The following is a 23,987-nucleotide window of genomic DNA, read 5'->3' as shown; positions in this document are numbered from 1 at the left end:
GATATAATCGCAGGACGAGAATTCGTTGACATCGCAGATTATAACGGACCGAGGGGATATGGGACTCGGGTGTGGGGGGTGTCCCTTGGTTTGATTTTGGATAAACGAGGGGAGGAAACCCAATCAGCTTTTATTTTCGTGATGAGGCCCCAATCACGGGCGGCAAACACAGGGGTCAGAATTTTTTTGAGAAGGAACGCCGGCTTGGTATGCAGTAATTGCCTAGCTGGAGAAGAAACAATTATGGTTTTAGGTTGACGAACGCGCCGAATGGATCTTTCAGAAGTGACGCAGGCAGAGTAGTTCATGCCATCAGAGACAATTATAATGTTACGAGTAACCGGCGAATTTCCTGCTCTTTTCTAGCCTCAATATGCTCCATCCTCTAAAAGGTAAAGGTGCAGCCCTGCAATTACTTACACATGCCACAACTGGCAGAACTGTCTCCACTGAAAGGGAGCAGAATAGACCCCCCCTCTCCCCTACCCATTAGAGGGTATTTGGCCTACTCTTCCACGCTGGCCACTTTACCCTCACCGCACGCGACTTGCTGATCAACTGTAGTGCTCCCATTGAAATGGCTGGGTCGATAGAGGTGGGGGGAGGGGGGGTATAAGAAACCTGCACCGTTGTTTCAGCTGCCATACCGGGTGTCAAACTGGTGGCCTTCTGGATTTAGATTTGTAAGTCCGGTGTGGTAACCATGACACCACGGCAGGCATCTTTCGTTGCCTGCCGAAAATGACTCATTCGCTCTGATAATGGATAGGGTTTGCGTGCTGGCACTTGTCTGATCTCTCCCAGAGAAACGAATGGCTCTTATAATACTTGAGGTTTTGGACAGACATACACAGCCAGCAATGCAGAGTGAAGTCATGCAGCTGTTATTCCCAGCAGAATATTCAGAGCGGTTAACAGGCACAAAAAAAATTACTTCAAGTGAAGAGATTGTTTTGTTTTAAAAGGCCGCGTCTGAGATGGGGTGGCGCGGTGGTGCGCTTATTCACTCATTGTGTTATTGAACCTGACAACCTTGTGTTGTATTCCCGGCCATGGCTAAAATCATTGCAGAGCAATATTTAAACCGATCCCGTGCACCATGCCTCCTTCCCTTCACAGCCGTGGTCAAGTATAGTGAAAACAAGCCCCTTGACCGGCACGGCATGGAGAGCCCTTCAACCAGCATTGAATTAACAAAGCATTGGAGATTTAAAGCTTTCGTGACTGCAGGGATTCATATTCTTGGTTCTTTTGGTAAAGTCACGTAGAAGGGAAATGATAAAATAATATAAATATAAAACAATAAGGGAAATAATACAATAATTTATATTCTCTTATTACTTCCCTTCTACGTGACTTTACCGAAAAAACCAAGAATATAAAGCATTGGAGATTATTATTGTTATTAAACAGGTAATATTTCGTTGAAAGATCATGTTTTCGATGGATTTTCAGGTTACGTAATCCCATGGTGTTTTTCTTAAGTATAATTCGAAAAATATGTTGTTTTCAACATGAACCGTGACAATCCAACAGAAATTCCAGCCATTTCCGTTTTTGTATTGCAAAACGAGATCACGATAAATGTTATTGTCGATGGCTGCGAAGTGTCACCCATTCCTGAGCCCGTGTCTCTTGATCGTAAACAACAACCGTTGTGATGATAATACGCCAAGGTTTGTTCTGACGAAGCGGTTTATATGTTGTTGATGGTTAAAATATTCAGGTCGACCAAAACACTACCCCACCTCCTCCGCAATCCCCCTAAACCACCCCCCAGTCTTCGTGCCAAGCCCATTCTCTCCAAGGGCCTCTCTTCCATGTATTGCCTCCCTCCCTACGTCCACCATTTAACCAGGGAGGACGTCACCTCTGAGTCGAAATGCAGCCCCATCTGTGACCCAATTCAGTGTCCGTGGGAGGAGAAAAATGATGAAACTCGGCATGCGTTTTCACCACCAGGCCACAATCACTATGCGTCTCGCCAAGACCCAGCTGATATGTGCTGTGCCACATGCCGCTTTCTAAGTTGCATTTCGGGATGTCTGTGACTTCCGCTTCTGCGGACCCGTTCAGTAACACAAAGGGTTGCGCTGCTCAGCGAGATGTGCGATTGGTGCTTTGTCTCGCGATGTGATGTCGACTGCACAATCGCACACCGCCGCAGACCGCCGCTCCACCATAACATTTTTAAAGGCTACAAAATGGGACATTTTTGGCAGTATCAGAGTATGAAAAATAAGAATAGGTATTATCCTTTCTGGCAACAAAACAGGTGTTAAGATATTCAAACACCAAATAAAACCTTTTGCACAATCACGTGTGGTTAATGCGAACTTGATTTCTTGCAAAAGGTTTCTATTTGGTATTTGAACATCTTAATATATGTTTTATTGCCAGAAAGGGTAAATTCTAGATTTGAAGCTTTCGTGACTGCAAGGATTCATACTCTTAGGTTTTTTCGGTAAAGTCACGTAGGCAAAAATAAATAATAAAAATAAATAATAAAATGATAGAAATAATAATAGAAATAAAATAATAATAAATCACATTGTTTTTACCTACGTGACTTTACAGAAAAAACCTAAGAGTAAGAAAGGGTAAAACCTATTCTTATTTTATTTTTAAAGGCGTAGAAATTTCATAAGATGGTTCAGCATTGGTGACCATCGGGGAGTTAAGACACATTGACAGGGCCGTGGTTTCAGACGTGCATGGAGCTGTGGTTGCAATGACACCGCAAGCCGAGCCGTGTGGGGAAGCGCCCGGAGGCCTTTAGCCCGTTGGGGCCCTGTGCAGTTGTATCGCCTGCACACTCGACATCTACGCCACCGAGCCGAGCCGAGCGCCTGTAGCAGGGATTTCCAGAAACGCAGGCATGGTTCCGCTCTTTCAACCAGTGCCTTCAGTACGTTGACAAGGGCACGAAAAACAAAACTATTTCAACGAGCTGTTTAAGAGTATAAATAAATGGTACCTTTTACGTGCGTGTTGGGTTGGAAGCAATGGAATTAAAACAAAACCGGATTTTCTCTGCCCAAACCTTGTAAAAAAAGGTGTTACTGAAATAAGCCTCATTTTTCAATGACGGCGGTTTCGCAAGGAAAAACATTTCAACAAATAATGAAGACAAGAGGCATGCTTCTGTAGGCACGCTTCTGCTGCAGTGGTCGGCACTTGTGGTATTTTGGGTAACGCTTTCCCAAGAAGCCAAAGTTGGACCTTTAACACATTTGGTGCATACCGTGTGCTGGAATTGCCTCTTGGAGCAAAGCCCCCATTATTTTCCTAGTGTGCTTGATGAAGCTGGGTTAGAAATATGAAAAAGGAACAAATTCACGGAAACTATGCAAAAATAAACGCTTCACTTCGTGTTTAAGTCAATTTTAATTCCACTGCTTTTATGAGCTGTTTGGCATTTGCTGAACTTTTGCACTGGCATGACTGGCTTGCGTACCCTTTAACTTGTGAAATAAGATAGGTAAAAAGCCATTTGCCTCTCGTCGGGACACAGGGCTCACATAGCACGGAGACCAGTTTCCGGTTTAATATAACATCATGAGTGATGTTTCCCACCCCTCCCTAAATCGCACCTCTGATTAGCACGGTTGGCTATGTATGGTGTGAAAGAAGTTCAACAAATATACATATACCATATTGTATCACAAACGCATAGAAAATGTCACTGAAGGTGTCATACGCAACTGGACACATTCTCCAAAATCATCAATTATTTTAATATTTCCCCCCTGCTTGCATTTAAAATCATGTTATCAATGGGCATGGCATGAGCAGTAAGTAGTGCATCACCTCATGCTAGAAAATGTCCCATTGAAGCAGCTAGAACAGATTATATATTTATAAAAACATTCAATTTTATTTCTCTAGTAAATATAAATACAATGTAAATGTTTATGGTCTCAGGGGCACTCAATAAACAAGATAGGTAGTTTGAATCCGCCCATTTAAGTTATAACCTAGAGGTGCTGGTTGAACTTATCTAAGTGGGGCAGGTTGCCCTGACCAGCTCCAATTTATAAGAAATGTGGAATTTTCATCGAGGACCGCAGTCTTACCGGTGACGCTTGCAATCTGCGTCATTTCGCTCCAATAAAGCCATCTTAAAGACCGAGTCGGAATGATAAGCATCGACTCTGGGAAGAGACGGTGGGGGGGGGGGGAGAGTTTGGACTTGGGGGTGGGTGAGAGTTCTGATCAATCCTGCGTTCACATTTGGGCACGAAAGCAAGCCCTCATTTTATGAGATAATCAACACGCAATGACGTTAACTATCACATTCTCACGAGTAGCTCTCTCGGGCCACTTCTGCAGCCACCTCATTCGCACCTCGAGGTAGCCAGAGACAGAACCGTAGTCAAGAGGTCCAGACCAGACATTTCATTTGGCAGTACCACCTGAGGAGCAGTATGATGAGAACAATCCAGAAAAAGGCCAAACCTATATGGATTGGGCACATTGTCAGATGGGAAAGCTGAATGAAGGAAGGGCGTTCTAGAGTTAAGGAAATTGCACAAGAACCCAAGAGGGAGAAAAATAAAGATGCAACTTGAAGGAACGGGGTTAGTGGAGTGAAATGAAGAGAGCTCAAGATCGGACAAGGATGGAAAGTGTTCGAGCCAAGGAAGTGCCATTTGGCTAGAGTGCTTAAACACATTCCTGCGGGTTGCTCGGTCAATGGCCAGGGCCAACGGCGGCGTGGTGTATTCCGCAAATATGCCCGACTGTGAGGGCGGGCACAAGCCAGCGTGAGTAGGTTAAACGTTGAGTTTTATAAGGGCACCACGGGGTGACCAGCCCCTCCCCACCCAGCCCCACCCCTCCCATCCCCCACCCAGCCCCACCCTCTCCACCCAGCCCCTCCCCACCCCCCCCTCCCCACCCTACTCCTCCCCACCCTCTCCACCCAACCCCACCCCTCCCATTTTTGGATGCACGACGGACGGACACAATAATTCCCTGTGGGCTGGTGGAACCAGGTGGTTCCTACCAGTAGAAGACTGGTAAATAGAGTCATGTAGTGTCATCCTTCCTTCCAGAACTTCATTCTAGAAGCCTTCATCCATGGTAATGTGCCAAATCCACATCCTTTGGATTTTATGGACTGATAAAATTCAACTTCTCTCCTCCGAAACCTGCTCCGGGACTTCCATCGTGCCATTAAAATGAAATTTTCAGCACCTCAAGTTGTTAACGAGTTCCGCTCTGAGCGATGGACTGAGCAGTGGGGCGACGACCGTGCACGATGGAGCAGAGGGGGCGGGTGAGCGAAGGGAAGAGTGGCAGTGAAACGGCACAGGAGAGCGATCACGCAGAGCTTCTCAGCGCAGTAAAAATAACAAACATGTCTTTTTTTTCCAGCGTGAGAGGTAACATTCTTTTATGGACATTACGAGGAGGCTGGCAGTGGTAGAGTTACGCAAAAGGATACGCGGCAAAACAAAAGGCTTTTGACGAAGTTTGCCACCAATATTTTTTCCAGCTGCAAATGTGACCCGAGTTAAGGCACAGTGTGTGTGTGTGGTTGGGGTGAAAATAAAAGGTAGCTTTAATCACGGCTGATTAAGTCGCTCGCCAGCTGAGCCAACGTTTTTACAGTCGGCGGATTTATTCTTACAGCCGTCTGGTAATTACTGCTGAGAATTCGCCACGGAATGCCGTCACTTTGTGACGCCCGTTATCAAACCACCCCGCAAAATGCGCCGCCGCATCTCGCCAGGTCTCAGAAGCTCAGCAGGGTGTGAGCCTGCAACGATGCACAGTTGGCAACGTACGGTGCGAAAGAAGTTCAACATACATGCGTACATACGTGACAGGTGTCATGGGCTATTGATTCTGAGATGGCTGTGGGGTGGGCCGCAGACGATACAGTGCAGCAAAGTACGATGTTTTTCGACTGTGCTTCTGTGCTCCCTCATCTATGGTCACCCACCTTTGCCATCGTGCACAGACAAACTGTGGTCGAAAATGGTGGAATATACCCCACGATCCGCACGGCTTGGGGAGGGAGGCACCTCATCCAGTAGTCGACGGGCAAAGGACTGTTCATGTGCGTTAAATACACTGGGACGTCATCCCATTGACAAGGATGGCACATTGTCGTACGGTGGAACAGCCCGAATCCCAAAATCAGATCACCTCGAGTGATTTCGGACTTTGATTTGTAAAGGAGGCGATGGATTTCAACAGGCTCTCGTCTGGTCAAATAAAGGATGAAAATTGATGGCAAAAACAAGGAAAGAGGTGAATAACAAGGTCATATAATAGCGAGTGTGGAATGAGGAGAGAGAGAGAGTTTGCGCGGAGAATTATTGATAGTTTCCGGAATGTTTTCATTCTTTTATTTTATTTTAAACGGAGTAAATATGGAACACTTGTGCGTGAAGAGAGAACACATGTGCTCTGTTGTGACTGCACCGCTCGGTTCTAGAGCCTCAACTCTGATACCCCGGGGGGGGGAGGGGGGGGAGGTTTACGCAACCGCGGCCGTGTGTGTCTGAGCGGAGAGGCATAATGATGATGGTTACAACAAAAAAAAACGGCGGCACGCAGTCGAGCCCTGGGGTAGCCGCCGACACAGCCGGCACCCACCCACACACACACGTGTTTTTGTGTCTGAGCTCTTCCCCCCCCCCATTTTTTTCGTTACCTGAGTTTTCGAGCATTTCTTTCTTTCGGTGGCAACCATTATTTCATTATTTCCACCGACGACTCCTCACGCACCGTCATTCACACAACCCTCTTCCTCGTGCGCTGTTGGGCATGAAATGTGCGCGCGATGGGGTGGGGGAGGTGGGGCAACATTGACAAAGTAATGTTTTTTTTTTTAAAACGTGGATGTGATACGACTAGGAAAAACCTGATTCACCATGCCACTGCAAAATATCCTTTGTCGATGAACAAAAACACATCTACTTATGCCTGACAGCAATTATTTAGGAGGGGAGGGGAGGGAAGGACAATTACGTTTCGAGACATACCAGACTACTTTGCTATGAATTTAAATAAAGCCACCGCGGGTTTCCTTTCATCGCACGGCAGATGCGGCCATCTTCGGCCTTCACGGAGAATCGAGAGTAGCCCTCAGTGCGACCGTGGTCACCAACCTTAACGCCTCTTGCCACTTGGACCATTCGCTGATGATTATCTGAAATAGCACCCATTTCAGATAACCATCACCAGGCTACTCCCGAAGCCGTCCATCGGCTCACTCGCCAAACCCCGACGCGTACGTACAAACGTCTCCTGATCAACCCCCCGCCGCACGAAGAGAAGATTATTCGCATTACCGTCGGAGGGTGGTTCGCTGCACGTGCCGGTGATACACGCTTGCAATTCAGAAATGTTGTGGGGTGTTGTTCGTGGAACACACACCGGGATGAAAACACTGGTGCATGTGACACAATCACGTGCAGAGCACTGGGGTAGATTTAGGTGAGGGGTGGCCAACCTGTCACAGACCAAGTTCTGCAGGGAGCCAAGCGTGTGTGTATATATGAGTGTATATATACTCTTAGTTCTTTCGGTAAAGTCACGTCGGTAAAAAATGAAATAAAAATTAATAAAAATAAAACAATAAAATCACGACGTTTCGGAAGCAACACAAGTCTCCGTCATCAGGTGGGACCGTCACAGCTAGAATAGCAAATCTGGCGTGATTTTATTGTTTTATTTTTATTAATTTTAATTTCATTTTTTACCTACGTGACTTTACCGAAAGAACTAAGAGTATGAATCCTTGCAGTCACGAAAGCTTCAAATCTAGAATAAGTGTATATATTGACAGTTTTTGGCACAGCATGGGACACATTCACTAACCTTTGCTACTGCGTTAGTACGTTACGACCCTTCGATAGAGCCGCATGTGGCGGAGTAAAGAACCGCGTGCGGATCGGGAGACACCAGTTGGCCACCGGTGATGTAGGGGAACAGCACGGCAAGTAGGTTTTCTGACATGGGTTGCATGTGGGTTTTTTCCTCTGCAGCAAACACTTAGCTTTCTCTTACACAAGCCAAGCGTATGCAAAAACAGGAAGCCAGTAGAGGACACCACAGTAGCAAATTTCGAATTTAACCGTGCGGAACTTTGAGTGTCACCCCCGAGATTCCTCCCAAGCGTCAAACACTCAACCATGGAATGGGGCAAACATCTCGATGCAGGACCCCTTCTGAGACCCACTGAGACTTTGCAGGGTAAATAAAGTTGCTGATGAACATCACTGGCTGCGGGGAGCAGTGGCGCAGTGGTCCATGCACTCCGCTATGAACTCAGTGACCCAAATCTGATTCCAAGTCAAAGCTAATATTCAGTCGTGAATCAAATCTGAACAGCCCCCCGGGACCCACTCCCCCCGCCCGACCCCCCAGACCAATCCACATCACTGATCAATGTGGTGAAGTAGGGGTGAACGACCGATAACAGTTGATTGGTCAGATCCTCTTGAAAGTCTTGAAAGACTTACAAAGGCTCTCATGACCAAAGATGTAAACATACTAAAAACGAGTGCACAGGTCATGATGTCAGCAGGGCAGTTGGTTTCAAAAACCCTCGAAGAGAAAGAATTTTGTAGTTGTAATCGCCAATCATTCAACCCCACCGCAACAATCCATAACCCTTTCATAAGGGCCCCTTGATGCGCAAAACATCAAATCTGCAACCAAACAACTTATTTCTCCATCTTGGCATCCTTCGGTGACGTTTAAAGTGCAGTACTTGCGGATCTATTTGCAACCCATGCAAGCAGGCTCTTAATAGTGGTGCAATGGTGCGTCCATTCGTCTACCGATATCCATTTTCAACGTTTACGATACACAAAGCGTCAACTTGTGCATGCATGTGTAATACATATAAACAAAAAACTATCACGAGGTTTTTTTTTCAATTCATGTGAATTGCGAGCAGGCAATTTGCTCATGTTGCGTTTGGACACGTGTCGCGAACAGAGCTGTAAATTGGAGACGGAATAGAATGGGAAACAATACAAACGAGGCGACAAAACAAGACCAAAGAGAATCGATTCTTCTAACTAATCACAGCCATGAATTTCAACGATATGTGTACGTATGTTGAACTTATTTTGCGCTGTACGTAGCCAACCGTACTAATAGAAGGTGCGGGGGGAAGGACAACAAACTAAACACAAAAATCGGTTATAAAGAAATGAGTTTTTCAATCTAGATTTCAAAGTGCACAGCTTCAGTGACATTCCAAATATTGGAAGGAAGAGTGTTCCAGACGGTCGCTGATGCGCATCTGAAAGCACGTGATGCAGTGATCGCCTTTGTCCGTTGGCTCGTCAAAAGCCGCTGCGAGGGTTACCGGAGTTCGCCGTGGGTGGGTGGTGGTGAATCATAACGCCGCCCCTGATTTCGAATGCATCGTTGAAATTTTGATCGGGCCTGGACTGTGCTTGCGATGCGAAGAAAACTGGAACGAATAGATAAACAGGGTCAAAGGGACATAGGATGCCGTGGGGGAGGTTGAGGGACGAGGGCACGTTATGCCAATCTCTGACAAGGTTAAGGGCAGTGTCAGTCGAGAAGCTCCGGAAACCATCTCGAAGGGTCTAGTAGGTTCGAGAAAGGGGGCGTCAACCAGCCAACATAGCGCAGGTCGGAGATGGGCTGCGTGTTAAGAAGAGGCTGGGTGTAGCCGCGTTATGAAATGTATCGACCTGTGTGCTCTTAATAAATAAGAAGCCTTCAACTAAGACGTGTGTCGGGAAGTCGCTCAACTATATATACAAGACATGTGCATGCACTTGTTCTCCAACCAGCAGTGCTATACTCTTTTGGGATGGAAAACAACTGTCAGATTATTCACCAAGGCACAGCCAAGTAGGGAAAGGCTTGCATTGTGATGCCATTGCTTCGGTCCGATGTCTGGGAAAGCTCCTGGGTCTGGCCTGGCTCAGAGCTGTAACTGGGCAAGCAGCATCCTGCATGAGGTGCCAATCCAGAAATATAAATCTGAATTAATGGAAAACTGGCTTTGCTGTTACCTAATTAAGTTGGCATATGGGCTGGGTGGCTTTTGGGGCCAATGTCCACATCAGACGACTGAGCGCACACTGCCGAGATTTATGTATGTATGTATATTGAACTTAATTTTGCACCATATGTAGCCAACCCTTGCTAATCGGAGGTGTGGGTGGAGGACAACAAACCAAGCACAAAAAGCAGTTCCAAAGAAGTGAGTTTTCAAACTAGATCTAAAATTGCATCGCTCCAGTGACTTCTAATATCGGCAAGGAAACAGAGCGTTCCAGACGGCCACAGAGGCGCACCTGAAAGCGCGCAATGCGGTGACCGTCTTTGTTCGATGGTAAAGCCAAACAAGCCGCTGCTGCGAGGGTGACCGGAGTTCGCGTGGTGGTTTACGCTCCTTGACGAGATCAGCACGCTGTTGTGGTTCATTGGCAGCAAGCACTTTGTGTGTAACGAGTGCAACCTTATTATCCACCGACGATTCAGCCGGTTTCTTAAGTGTCTGCAGATACGCAAAAAAAATCACCGACAAGGAAAATCACTGCCCCGTTTGGCCGATTCACCCCGCAGGCGTTGTGCGTCGGTGGTAACGTTTTCACCTCCCCCCCTTCTCCTCTGTGCCAGGCTGCTGGTGGGTGCACCTTGGGAAGGAACCCCTTACCGGAAGATGGGCGATGTCTACAAGTGTCCTATTCCCGACACCTACCGCAGGGGCTGCGTGCCGCTGCACCTGAGCAGTGAGGGCCCACACACGCACGCACAAATATAACACACGTATTCACCAACACACAAAGACAAAGATGAAGATCCTCCGTATAGCCTGCATAGACTGTTGGGCCAAGTGCTGTTAGCGAGCACCTATGAAGGCCGGCATGGCACACGAGGGTGTGGGTGGCCAACAGCACGCTCGGCCGCCTTTGTCTCCCTAGTGGTAATGTTTACACATCGCACCAGATACTCATTTGAGGCTGAGTCGAACTAGTGGAGACCAAGAACCGGTTCAGATAATCATCACTGGTGTTGGCCATGAGCGGGAATCGAACGCTGGTCGCTGGGTTCGTAGTGCAGCGCGCTAACCGTTGCATTACCGCTCCTGCACACAAATATAAAATGCGTATTCACCAACACGCAGGCATGTATACACACACACACACATGTTAGCACTCAAAACACATGGGCATTCACACAAAGACAAAGTTCGCCCGTGTAGCCTTTAACTGGCTGTTCGGGAAAGTGCTGTAATCGCGAGCACCTATGAAGGACATCATGGTGCACAGGGGATATGTGTGGGGAGCACCATTTAATGATGCTGCCAAATCCTAGGGCAATATTGCAGAGTGGTTAAGGACCATACTCTTTGGTTCTTTCGGTAAAGTCACGTAGGTATAAAATGAAATAAATTAAATCACGATGTTTTGGAAGCAACACAAGCGTCCGTCATCAGGTGGGACAACCACAGCAAGAAACAATTGCTGTAGTGGGCACTTAAGTAAACTTCAGCAATTGTGTCTTGCTGTGGTTGTCCCACCTGATGACGGACGCTTGTGTTGCTTCTGAATCGTCGTGATTTAATTTATTTTATTTTCTATCTACGAGATTGGTTAGGGACCCCTTCTGCACGCTGCTGCACAGTGGGCGACGGTGGAATGCACCCCTGCGTGCGATGCATCCAAATTTGCTATACCACACAGTATGATGCAATTTGAAATTATAAATGGTCGGAATGCGACCATATTTCAAGACGCCTGCACGCAAATATTTATTTTGTATGGAGAGGTAGTCGGTTATAAGCAGAGGAAAAAAAGGAGGTTTTGATCCTGGACTTGAATGGGAGCAGGGAGCCAATAGCACGAATGACTGGGGGGAGGGGGGGGAGCGACACTATGAGGGCAGCAGAGGACATGTAGGCACGTGATGAGACATCGATTAAAATTAATTAAACAATGAATTAAACACTTCTCTAATTAAACACTTCCCTTCAAATATGCACGTGAAAACCACATACATACCATTGCTTAACACAATATGCAAATGTTGCATCAACATTATATTTAGGCTAACGGAGTGCATCAAGTGCATCAAGCTGTACAAAATGGGACAGAAACAAGAAGCGATAAACAGGAGATGGTAGAAAAAAGATGAAAAAGAACCGACCGTTTAAATCGATTTGCGGCCTAGGATTGAGACGATTCGTTGAATCTCTGCGATGGGGGCGAGTGGGGTGTGAACGATCGTGACCCTCGTTTGATGGCTTTCCACATTTCGTGTTTGTATAGGATTATATATTTTTTCTCTCCAGATTCCATCTCCGTCTCCAACGCCACTGAACTGCAGGACAACATGACACTGGGAATGACGCTTGTGAATGACCCAATCAGCAATGGATTTCTGGTGAGAGACGTCAAAACTGCGGCGTGTACAGGACGTGTACATTTTTGTTCAACGGTACAAAGAGGCGAAATAATGGGGAAAGAAAATAAATGTGTTGCCACCACGGTGAATGACACCGGATGGTTCAAAGTTTCAAGCAGTGCTGCTTAGCAATCTTGATTTGAAGCTTTCGTGACTGCAGGAATCCATGCTCTTTGGTTCTTTCGGTAAAGTCACGTAGTTAGAAATAAAATAACTTTACATTATTTTATTTTACTGCTTAGCAATGTTTCATTTAAACTGTGCGGCCTCTTTAAGTTTCAATTGCGATTTTTATTTATTTATTGTAGTCAATTTGCAAGCAAAATACAGGGAAAGATAACTTCCATCTGTAAAAATTCAGCTTCCCGGGCTCCGTGACTCATCGGTTACAACATCAACTTCCGTCACGGTTGGCCTTTGGTATAAAGCAAATAATTCTGCCAAACAAACCTCAAGTTTAAAATTATCCCTTTAAACTCAACCCTCCGCGACAACACATTCTTTTCCTCTCGTGTCTGCCTTGCGGTGACGCAATCGACCGGAAGCATAGATCAGTAGCACCAGAGGGTGAGTTACGGGACCGTGAGTCCGCCTGTGGGTCAGAGGTTTTCTTGACCCTCGCTTCTGGCGGCGGTGTTGAGTTGTGGATGTTGTATCGCACAGCATCCCTTAGCATCACACCGGATATTAAATTCCCCCTTCCTGTTTCACAGTGGACCGCTTCGCCTGTCCTGAAGCTGATTTAATCGCAGATGTCAGAAACCCCAGATATTAAACAAACGGATGTATTGGCGGTACACCGGTGCAGCATAACACACCGGTCCTCATCAAACAGTCTAGAATACAAATTTCAATCAGCAAATCTGTTTATCAGTCTTAAATTGACCCTGTCACCACATTTGACGCGATTTGCAAGTTTGTTCAATCTACTGAGCTAGAAAGGGTCAATATTGACCGTTTATTTGGGTCCGTTGACACGAGGAACCGTCCGACGAAGTCGAGGGCACGAGGAGTGAAATCTGCCTTTGGAACACGGAGCAGTCAATCGCCATCAGGCTGGGTGCTAAACGGTAAAAAAACTGTGAAGCTTCATGTTCAGGTCCTCATAACATTCGTCATCTGACTGCTTTGACATCACGAGAACTGATTTTGTCACACTCCGCGAGGTTTTATGACCGGGATTGTGAATAAGAGAAATAATTATTGCGAAAAATGTGCTTTTTTTATACCGCTAGACGGTGTACCGCCAAGACGTTAAAATGTGGTTCTTCATGTGTCGGTGCCAGGGCCAAATTCCATCTCAATGGGAATAGACTCATGGCTTGTAGGTCGTTTCAATGTGCGCACTTGCCGTGCTCCATGGATTCCTTACACGCGCCCATAAAACTCTGTTATCCAGACCTCTCCACCAGTTACCAGTCGCGTTCTGGATGGACTTCATTGTGATCGCCCTCACAGTTTTCAAGATCTTTTACGGACACGCCCCTGCCAACCTTTCTTCTCTCACCTGATTTTCTTTTTTTCTTTCATGTGCTTCCCACTCCTGCAGAGCAACTCGTCTTCTATAAAAGCCTCCAGTCAACCTTCGTTCTGTTGCACGTCACTCCTCTGCTGTAACCTCTACAATCTGAAATTCCCTCCTTCCAGTGATCGATGATGCCAGCGCCACGCCCCAGTTTAAGTCCAGCCTCAAGACCTTCTCTAACTCTCCCAATGGATTTTTGTCCTTTTTTCTTAAAGAATACGAAGTTTTTTCAGACATGGCTTTTCATAAACATACACCTCTTTTTCCTGGTGAAACATGTCATGGCATTTGCCCAGCATCTTGAGACGCAGCTGCATGCATTCAGACCATCAATAAATCTGTCCTGAGCTATGTTATGGTTTGGAGGTGCACACCTAACTCCGGGACGATGGTCGCGAAATCTAAATCCAAACTCGGACTGTGAAACGAATCCCGGTCTCCCGCTGCATTTCCTGGCACCGCCAGATGAATGGTCGCTGGCGAGGGCAAAAGCGCTCCTGCCAACACCAGTAGCGCAGCACGCATTAGCCTTCACTCAATCTATTATTTGTCCCAAACACAAACGGCGGCTTGCTTCCACAGCGAGAAACGATAAATATCGCGTTTCGTTACGTGGCGGAGGCTCCGAAAAGCAAAAATGGGTTGTGCTCGTGGAGGATGAGAAGATACATTTCAGTGAGTGACGTAAAATGAAAGCAGCGGTTTCGCCAGGAGCACGCTGATCCAGACAGGCGTCTCGCTGATTTGTTCCTTCTTGATTTGAAGCTTTCGTGACTGCAGGAACCCATTAACATGACTAGCCCCTGCCACTTATTTATGACCCTTGAGCTACACCCATTTCAAACCTTTTAAAACAGTCTGCATCAGCAGAAGACCATGCTTTCCCACCTGATGATGGACACTTGTGTTGCGCCCGAAACGTCGTGATTTATTTTATTTTATACCTACGTTACTTTACCGAAAGAACCAAGGAGTATGATTTCTCCTCCTGAGGTTGGGCCTCAGCACCGGTTCACCTCCATCTGCGGCGCTGACCCAGCAGGGCAGTGCCCGCAGTCTGGGGTCGAACTCTGCAACTGCAAAGGACCCCACGGCTGACACTAACGCGATACTGTGAGCCGTATTAATAACTCTAGGAGTGTAAACAATGCAGAGATTCATCGATTAAGATCGGTTATTTTGTATGTCGGTGTAGCGGTGATGCACTGGTTTGCGCCTTGCGTAAAAAAAATTCGGTCACCTGAGTTCGATTTTCAGCCATGGCTAACATCACTTATGAGTAATATCTGATCGGGTTCTGGGCCAACTCCCTTCACTCACCCACACTGACCAGTGTGGTGAAATATGGGAAGGAAGAAACAACAACCCTATAACCGACACGGTGTGGGGAGCAGATTGACAAAGGACTGTGAATTATAATCACGAACTTGCCAAATAGTTCGGATAATAATTGATCGCGATTGATTTATATGCCTCACACGTGACAATTTCCCGTGAGCCTTGTGGCCACTAGAGATGCGACGTTCATCGCGATAAATAAACAAGCATCGATTCTTGAATCGAACGTCCGCCTTGAATTTCAAAGCTAATAAAATATATTCAAACGTCTCTCGGTTGTTCTCGGTGCTGCACTGAAAAATAAAGACACGGGTCATGCTGCATCACACGTGTCTAACCATGTACGCTACATTTACGTTGTATTTGGGGAGACGTGCCTTATCCGACGGGCTTGTGCGCGGTTTCTGTGCTGGCGAGATGTTAACTACTTCGCTTGGTATACAGGAGATCGCGGGTTATTTTGAGTTTTTACATTCTCCCCGTAGCCGCGTGGACTTTTCAACGGGTCCTCTGGTTTTCCCCTCCACATTTAGGAACATGGGTTTAGAGTATTTTGCTTCGATAAATTGCCACGTGATTATCCACGTCACTGGGCTATCATTTGTGGCCAGGTCGCTTCTGAAAAAGAGCTATATAGCTCAGCGGGCTTCATCTGGTAAAATAAAAAGAGATTCATTGGTTTCTAGTTTAAATCGTTTTATTTTCCGGAAATCTGTCCTTTTCTTTGTTTGTCTGTCTTGCTGTCTCTGTGCTTCCTTCGTAAAATATTTGTTTAAGGAAAATGCAACTAACATATTCACGATTTAAAGCTTTCGTGACTGCAGGGATTCATCTTCTTGGTTCTTTCGGTAAAGTCACGTAGAATGGAAATAATAAAATAATAAAAATAAAACATAATAAAATAATTCTCACGACGTTTCGGCCACAACGCAAGTAGCCGTCCTCAGGTGAAGAACAGGTCGGCTGCTTGCGTTGTGGCCGAAACGTCGTGAGAATTGTATTTTATTATGTTTTATTTTTATTATTTTATTATTTCCCTTCTACGTGACTTTACCGAAAGAACCAAGAAGAAGATAAAACGTCATCCAGCACAATTAGATGAGTGTATTATTATGACTGGCAATGATCAGTGTGGATCATACTTCGAATTACAATGAAAAAAACTGAACACGAGATGAAAAGTAAAATAAAGCAAAAAAGTGGTACATGCTTGGAATGTCACTGAGAGACAGGGAGAGGAACACGTGGATTTAGAGGAACATACAGAAGTTGGCCAAATCAACATTGACAATAAGGACAAGCAAGTGGGCTTGAGGCAGAACACATCGTTAGATGGGATGGTGACGGGTGATCGATACTCAGGATGAGAATCTTTATTTAGACTGGAGGAGGAATCTGATGAGCTGTGAAGCTCTTTTAGTTTACGGATATCCAATACTCGGTGTGACGAGTTGCAACCAAAGGAGAAAACATGTCCAAAGGGACGTCCATAGCGTGGAGATGGAACAAGGAGATTAGCTAGCGATGCAGGAACTCGATGGAATCGTTGCGCCGGGAGACCGCGTATGAGGTCGACGGCTCTGGGGAGGCCTTCATCCAGCAGCGGACGGACCAAGGCTGATGATGCGTTCAAACCCACAACTTTTAATCCGTAAAAGTTGTGGGTTTACTCTCCAACACACCGGTGTGCTGAAGTAGCAACTTAATTGCACGTTTTGTTCACGCGGCAAACCTGAACTAATTGGCCGTGTCGGGCGGTGGCGGGTTTAACGACACATTCATATTTACGCGATCCAACCCCAAAAAAACCCTCCTTTATTATGGATAGTCAGTGGCGTTAGCTGTGAGAAAATTGTGGGTCAACCATAGCCTCCTCCAGTAGCACCAGACAGTGGTCACGTAGGAGCTTGGCCCAAAGCTACCGCGCCAGCTTTGGGCCAAGCATCTGGCTGAAATCCCTGCCATGTGCCGCACGCTCACAGCTCCGCACGTGCGCGGCGAGTCCTTTGATCGTACGCAAAGGGCACTTGCGCCCATGGTGCCCATTGTGCTTACCCTCGCCCCTGCCCAGCGGTTTGTGAACGTGGTGCTTCCCTTCATAATTATGCAGCGCCACGCACGTGACTCTCGTAGCGTTGTTATCCATTTAAAGTATCGCATGTCAACAAATCTGTTGTTGTTAAGTTAAATGCTTTGTATTCACGCTCGCTCACTGCGTGTTGCACGTTATGCATTTGCATTCTCTGAATTGTTGTCTGCGCTTGGTAAATAACGTATATCAACCTTTTGGCAACTAACAAAGTTTACATTCGTAACTGGTAGCAATTACTGGCAAATTGGAATTCACAACAAACTCCACTGGCGGCAAATTGCTTCATTCACCGATGATGGTGATCTTTTTTTTTACTGTTTGCAATTTAGGAGTCGAGGCTGACCCTGCTGTCCTGTGCGCCAAACAATTCAACCTCTTGGTTGCAATATTTTTGGTGGCCAAAATAAAAAAAAAAGCCAAACGAAACCCTTTAACATCTGGCAACTAAATAAGCATCGCCATCACTATGTGCACCAAATGTAAGCCTCTTATCCCACCTGCGGCATCATTAAAAATCACATCAGTCACTCAGTCACGATGGTCTATATTTATATAACAGGAACCAGCGTAAAGTGCAGAACTTACTTAAGAAGAAATAAAAGGGGAGAGATAAGAACAACATGAAACAATGCTATTCGACTCTTTCAGATCAGATCTGGCATTTCTCTCTCATCAACAAAAACAACTCCCATTTATCGATGCCTTCCCATCACTACCCCTCTCCGCAACAACCTCTGACCCCTTACCCCTGCTCCCCTAGGCGTGTGGGCCATTGTGGGCCCAGCACTGCGGAAGCTCCTATTTCACGGCCGGTGTTTGTACCAATGTGAGCGCCGACTTCCAAGTGACAAGCACGCTCACGCCCGCCGCACAGCGTGAGTCTGCACACACCAACGATGATGGCGAACACCATTTGCCACAAAAGTGACGGTGGCGTCACCACTGCGCTCGTGCCAGGCAAGGTGCACTTTAAGCATGCGTCAAAGTGACGATGACTCGCTGGCAGGAGGTCACGGAAGAGACCCAGGTAGTATGGGTTAACGGAGATGACTCGCAGTTACACCACCTGTGCTCCCCACTGTGCCAACTTGCTGCGCTTTAGCCGCCTGGCGCTCTGCTCACTGTTGTGCATGTCCCCCACCGTGCATTGTTGTTGGGGGTGATTGCCTCCAACTGCCCAGTAGTAGTCTACACACGCACACAAACACTCACAACACTTATCGTTCACCGCCATCGATAGTGGTGGCGGCGTCACCAGGAGACCTGTGCCAGGCTCGGTGCGCTCTGATGCTACGTAGAAAAGGGAAGGCACGCTGGACAGGAGGTCACGGGGCAGACTCAGACGTTTATAAAATTATGCATACTCAGCGACTGCTGATCCGTGCAATGCAATATTTATTACAACGAAATTTGGATTGATGCACCATCTAATTTCAGCTGTATCAAGGGAAATGGGAAGGTATACATATATATATGAAGACACTGGATGAGAAGAGGAAAATCTTGAGCTAGGAATGGACCAGGGCCAAGAAGTCAACGACAAAGATCCCCCGAATAGCCTTAACAGACTGTTGGGGCAAGTGCTGTTAGTGAGCACCTATGAAAATTGGCACAGTACACGAAGGGGTGGGTGGCCAGCACCAGGCCCAACCGCATTTTTCTCCCCAGTGGCGATGTTTACATACCACAACAGGTACTCATTTGAGTCTGAGTCGACCTAGGGGAGGCCCAGGACCAGTTCAGATATTCGCCACGGGTGTTGGCCTTGAGCGGGAAATGAACTCGGGTCACCGGGTTCGTAGCGCAGCGCGCTAACCGCTACACTACAGCTTCCCATAAATCAACTAACACGCTCATACACGTGCAAAGTGATCCCTCAAGTAGCCCTACAGACTCCTGGAGCCAATGCTATTGGTTAACATCCATCACGGTTGGAATGGAACACACAATGGAGGTGGTGTGGGCAGTGCCACGCATGACCGATTGTCTTAATTTTCCCGGGGGTAATGTTTATACAAGTGTAATGACAAGGTGCCACCTATCGGCCTGAAGGGGTAATCGCAGATATGGGCATGTTACATAATGTCTAATCATGAGGGGCGTATCTGGGGTAAAGGTGAAAGGCGGAGTCAGTCGGGAAGCTCCGGGAACCTGCTCGAAGGTTGTGGAAGGGGGCGTGGCCGGAGGCGGGGCTTAGCCGCGCCAAGGTGTATATAAGGGGGATCGAACCAGAGGTTCGGTGCTGTTGCGGGTCCTGGGTCCAGGCTGCGTCGCCGCTCGCCGTCATCTCTCTTCGTCGTCCGGCCACGTCGCCGATCTTCTGCAAGGCTCTCATCGTCGCCGTCGCTGTGCTAGTCAGACAGCTGTGCAGTTGGACACCGACGATGGGGTTGTGTAGAAGGGTCGGCTATGTGTAGCTACGTAGAAACGTTGCATAGATGTATCGCGCAGTGTTGTGTTTAAAGTGTGAGAATAAACAAGAAGCCTTCTACACGACGTGTCTCGGTAGTCGCTCACTACACGTGTGTTCAGTTTTGGGCATCAACTTAGCAGAAGACCTGGACTCGGCTCACAAACCAGATGCCACGAATGTGCATCACGCCCAAGAATTGAACTTGACCGACCTCAATCGCACACACACACACACATACCGACTGCAACACGCACAAATAATTACGAACATTCCAAAGGACTTAATTATTTAGGCAACCAGTGCATGCTTTGACTCTGCAGACAGCCAATGTACACACACCTCCGCGTAAGCAAGCCATTCGTTTGTTTGAATTATTTTATACATACAGCGGCATGCTTATGTATTTATTCACTAGAGAGCTGCTTTGTGTTTCCGTGTTCATATGCTGGATGTCCTTTCTCTGCTCGGCAGGGTGTGTCCATATTTGTGGCCATTATCGTCATCCTAAATGGTCTAATAGACCGCCAGGGCAAGGCTATATTATGCTTACAGGAGGTGGCCGGGAGGGTCAGTGGTCGTAGTATTGAGTGGGCACCGCCGAGATCCAGGATTCAAATCTGTGATTAAAACGTAATTAAAGCTGTTCTTAATTATACTGGATTCTCACGTGAAGCGAAATGGTGGTTTAAGCCCGTTCATTAATAAATGCGTGATAAAATCCCATTAAATAACATTTAGTTTTTCACTGCATGTGGCATAAATTCCAGCTCTGACATAAAAAAATGGAGAATTTTAGTTTTGACTGCCATGTGATGAAATCTTCTATCGTAGGGCACATGGGAATTTGTAGGACCCCCAGCCTGACTAATATGTTACTTGAATGGATCTCAGAAGTAGTGCTGTGATATCTCCTTCCATGAGCCATTCTTTAAACTTGGGTGATTTAATTCTCTGTAAGAGTTACAAATGGCATGACGCCGACAGTGTAAGTGAAATTAAATTGTGAAAAAGCCAAATGTTCAAATAATGGAACTGATCAGTGTTGTCGCGTTCATGTGCTGGACGTTTGTTCTTTGTGTGACAGGCTGTGGCCTCTTCATGGACATCGTCATCGTCCTGGACGGTTCTAACAGCATCTACCCATGGCAGGAGGTCCAAAACTTTCTCATCAACATTGTCAAGAAGTTTCACATCGGGCCAGGCCAGACACGGGTGAGGGGATGCTCGCGAAGGCCATATTGAAAACCTGACCGCCGTTATTCGTCAATTCTCTCCTACGCACTGATTCTCCACATTCGTGGCTCAAACAAAGTTGGCTCCATTTGAGATGCTGAAGACAATTTCAGAATAAAGAGATTAAAAAATCCAGATTGTAAATCACGAATAAATGTGGTTGTCGTTTGGACAGTGAATCCTGCCGCAGGGTTATGGAATATAGATCTCTGGCTTCGCGCTGCCAAAGCAAATGAGTACTGCTGCGTGTTATTTGAACAAGGATACGCAGCTATGGTTAACGTCGGTGTCAAGTGATATCTGAACAAGTCTTGGGCCCTCCATTCACGAACCAGCACCAACCAGGGTGGTGATGTACAGTCACGCAACCTACATGATCAACGGTGGCTTTCATCCAGCAGTTGATTGACAGGGGGCCGTATATTATCTTTACAATTATGTATGCACTGTAGTCTGCTCAAGCAAGCGAGGGATTATATGTAGGGAAGTGCAACTGCAGTGCCGAAATGACGGCCAAGAAAATGTGTCCTGCGATAAAATTCTGCAAACAAAGAATTAGGTCGAAGCGGCATCGAAAACAGATGCAGCGGTCCAGTGGGATTGCCTCTGGCAACGCAACCACCGCTCATACATGTGAGCGCGTGTGTGCGTGTGTGTGTGCATGAAGCTAGCGTGCGGTGCCCTTGACCAACCGTGACCCCATGACCTTACTGGGAAGACCCTGTGAGGGTCAGGGGCAGCACGGTTGTAGCAGTGACTGTCCCCGAACCCAAGTCGCTGGCAGTAGCGCGGCTCAGGCGACGGTGAGGGTTTGCGCTGGAACGCCAGATGTGGGCCAACTTACGCCAGACCGCGAGTAACTGATTCTGAGTGTTTTTGGCAACGATTCCTAGAGTGCTGCGATTGGCTTTCGCATGTGAATTGATTGGTGGCAGTGCTGCAGTTCTCTGTGAATGAGTCATACGGTGAAAGGCGTCAGTGGCCTGAACAGAACTATTTTCAGTGCTACAAAGCCATAGCCTCTTTTTCCAAAAGACAATGGTCACACATCTGAGAGCAAGGCGATGTTTGTTTTTATCTTTCTTGAAATTAAGCATCAGAGAATGCATCGATTCAATTCGACTTTGACAATCGCGTGTGATAATAGATTTTTCTTTAAATGGTGCTAAATTTACTAAAATGTAGTGAAATGAATCACAATGCCTGATCGTTCATCCGCAGTGGCCATATAGGGTGATTAAATCAGCTGTTGTATGTATGCCTGTTGAACTTCCGCACTTAGCCAACCGTGCTGACCAGAGATGTGTGTGGGGGGGGCTAGATGGATTGTTGTATTGCAAGACAGAGTAATGGCAATGGCTAGGGGAGGCCTTCATCCAGCAGTGGAGAGATAATGGCTCATGATGCAAAGGCAAAAACAGTTTACTTAAGTGGATGGAGAAATAAGGGGCCAGGAGACGCTCGAGGCCTTGTAGACTGGAAACCAAAATGTCAAAGTAAAGGTGTGGGCAGGGGAATCCATGGCGGGGCAAATTCATCGCGAACAGCTGATGTGTGAATCATCGGTGTGCATTTTTGTCTTTCCCAGCAGTTAGGTTTTGCTTGACCCCTTGAGAGAAACAGTGAGCAGTAAAGTACAAAACCTTTACAGTGAACCGCAGAGAATGCTCGCGGTGTTGTGAGGCGTGGCGTAATGGACGGGCTGAAGATTTACCAATACTTGTTAAACAAAGATGAACTAAAAATACAGACTCAGAATATGTATCAGTAAAACCTGTTCGTAAAGTACAATGCTGATATTAGGTTAGTGTGGGTAAAAGGCTTAAATAACTACTGGCCTGTATATAAAAAAAAAAATCTGAACAATTTCGGCTGAATGTCAACTGGCCAGGTTACTGACCCACAAAATATTTTCACAGCAGGAACACCACATCCACCATACCTCTTACTGTGGCAGGGGACACTTAGTCACGCATCTACTCCAGCCTGCCAGTAACACAGAAAATATTCGGTGAGAAAGAATTTTTTGCTGGAAGCTCATCACCCCCCTCACCTCATCAGCCTCCTCGTCTCTTGATGATAGATGCCATAATATTTGTAATTTGAAATATGCACAATTTTAGGAGGATGTGAAATCGGTGGGAAGTGTAGTGCACATCTTGAGGCCGAAGCCTTTCCTTCTGCAGGACGAACGTTCAAATGACAACAATGCATTGTTCACGAACACCGTTTCTCTTCTCTTTTCTGGCAAATGAGATGTCTAAAAAAAATTCTGGAAAAGGTTACGCAACAAGAAAACGTCTTGGCAGCGAGTATCCACTTCCTTTCCTGCTTCATTTTCTTTCTCAAAAAAAAAGTCTTTCGTTTAATTTTGAGATGCTTTATATGTTTGGGGGTCAAAGGTAGAGCCGGAGGAAAGCTTTCCGCGGGGTCAAAGGTTATCCTGTGCTTGTCGTCAAAGAATTATGAAAATGTTGCATCGACCTCCCCACCCTCCCACCCCCCCCCCCCCTTCACGATGGGCCACATCTGGTTTGCGTTTGGCTCAGCTGAACGAAGGCTGCGGCTCTTAAAATCCGAGGGCGTGGAAATGAGCTCGCTGGTCTCCCGTCGCTCCCCGCGTGCATGGCGAGCGGTTACGTCTAAAGGTCATGTTTACATCGGCAGGGCAGCCTGACCATCTGCGAATAGCGGCACCTTCGAGTTGATCTTCACTGCCACCGGGAGCGCGTGCCTCAACGGCGATCTTTAAAAAAACAACGCAGTGCGACTTGTACGCCCCCTGAGCGTGTTGAAGTACAAAGCGAAGTTTGAAAAAGAGGCACAGAAAGTTTCATTCGATTACTTCAATTTGTATGAAAGGCTGTGCAGTTCTATCTGAGTTTTAAGGTCAAGTGAGCATCATGGTCAATGCCATTGATGCTAACGTTGCCGTCACCTCCATCCTTCTGCTAGATCCTGTCGTTGTC

At 46.7% G+C, this 23,987-nt stretch overlaps 1 protein-coding gene across 1 annotated transcript in view; it reads left to right on the top strand.

Annotated features, from left to right (window-relative positions):
- Positions 1 to 23,987, top strand: part of LOC144955813 (integrin alpha-11-like) — a 100,546-nt gene that overhangs the window by 21,421 nt on the left and 55,138 nt on the right. The window contains 4 exon segments of the mRNA XM_078886005.1: positions 10,630 to 10,742; positions 12,305 to 12,396; positions 18,133 to 18,247; positions 20,870 to 20,997. Coding sequence (XP_078742131.1) covers positions 10,630 to 10,742; positions 12,305 to 12,396; positions 18,133 to 18,247; positions 20,870 to 20,997 — 448 coding nt within the window.

The sequence above is a fragment of the Lampetra fluviatilis genome, chromosome 3 (genome assembly GCF_964198595.1).
Source record: "Lampetra fluviatilis chromosome 3, kcLamFluv1.1, whole genome shotgun sequence".
In the NCBI taxonomy this organism is placed as follows: Eukaryota; Metazoa; Chordata; class Hyperoartia; order Petromyzontiformes; family Petromyzontidae; genus Lampetra; species Lampetra fluviatilis.
The sequence above is the reverse complement of the archived record's forward strand: the minus strand, read 5'-3'. Positions and strand labels throughout refer to the sequence as shown.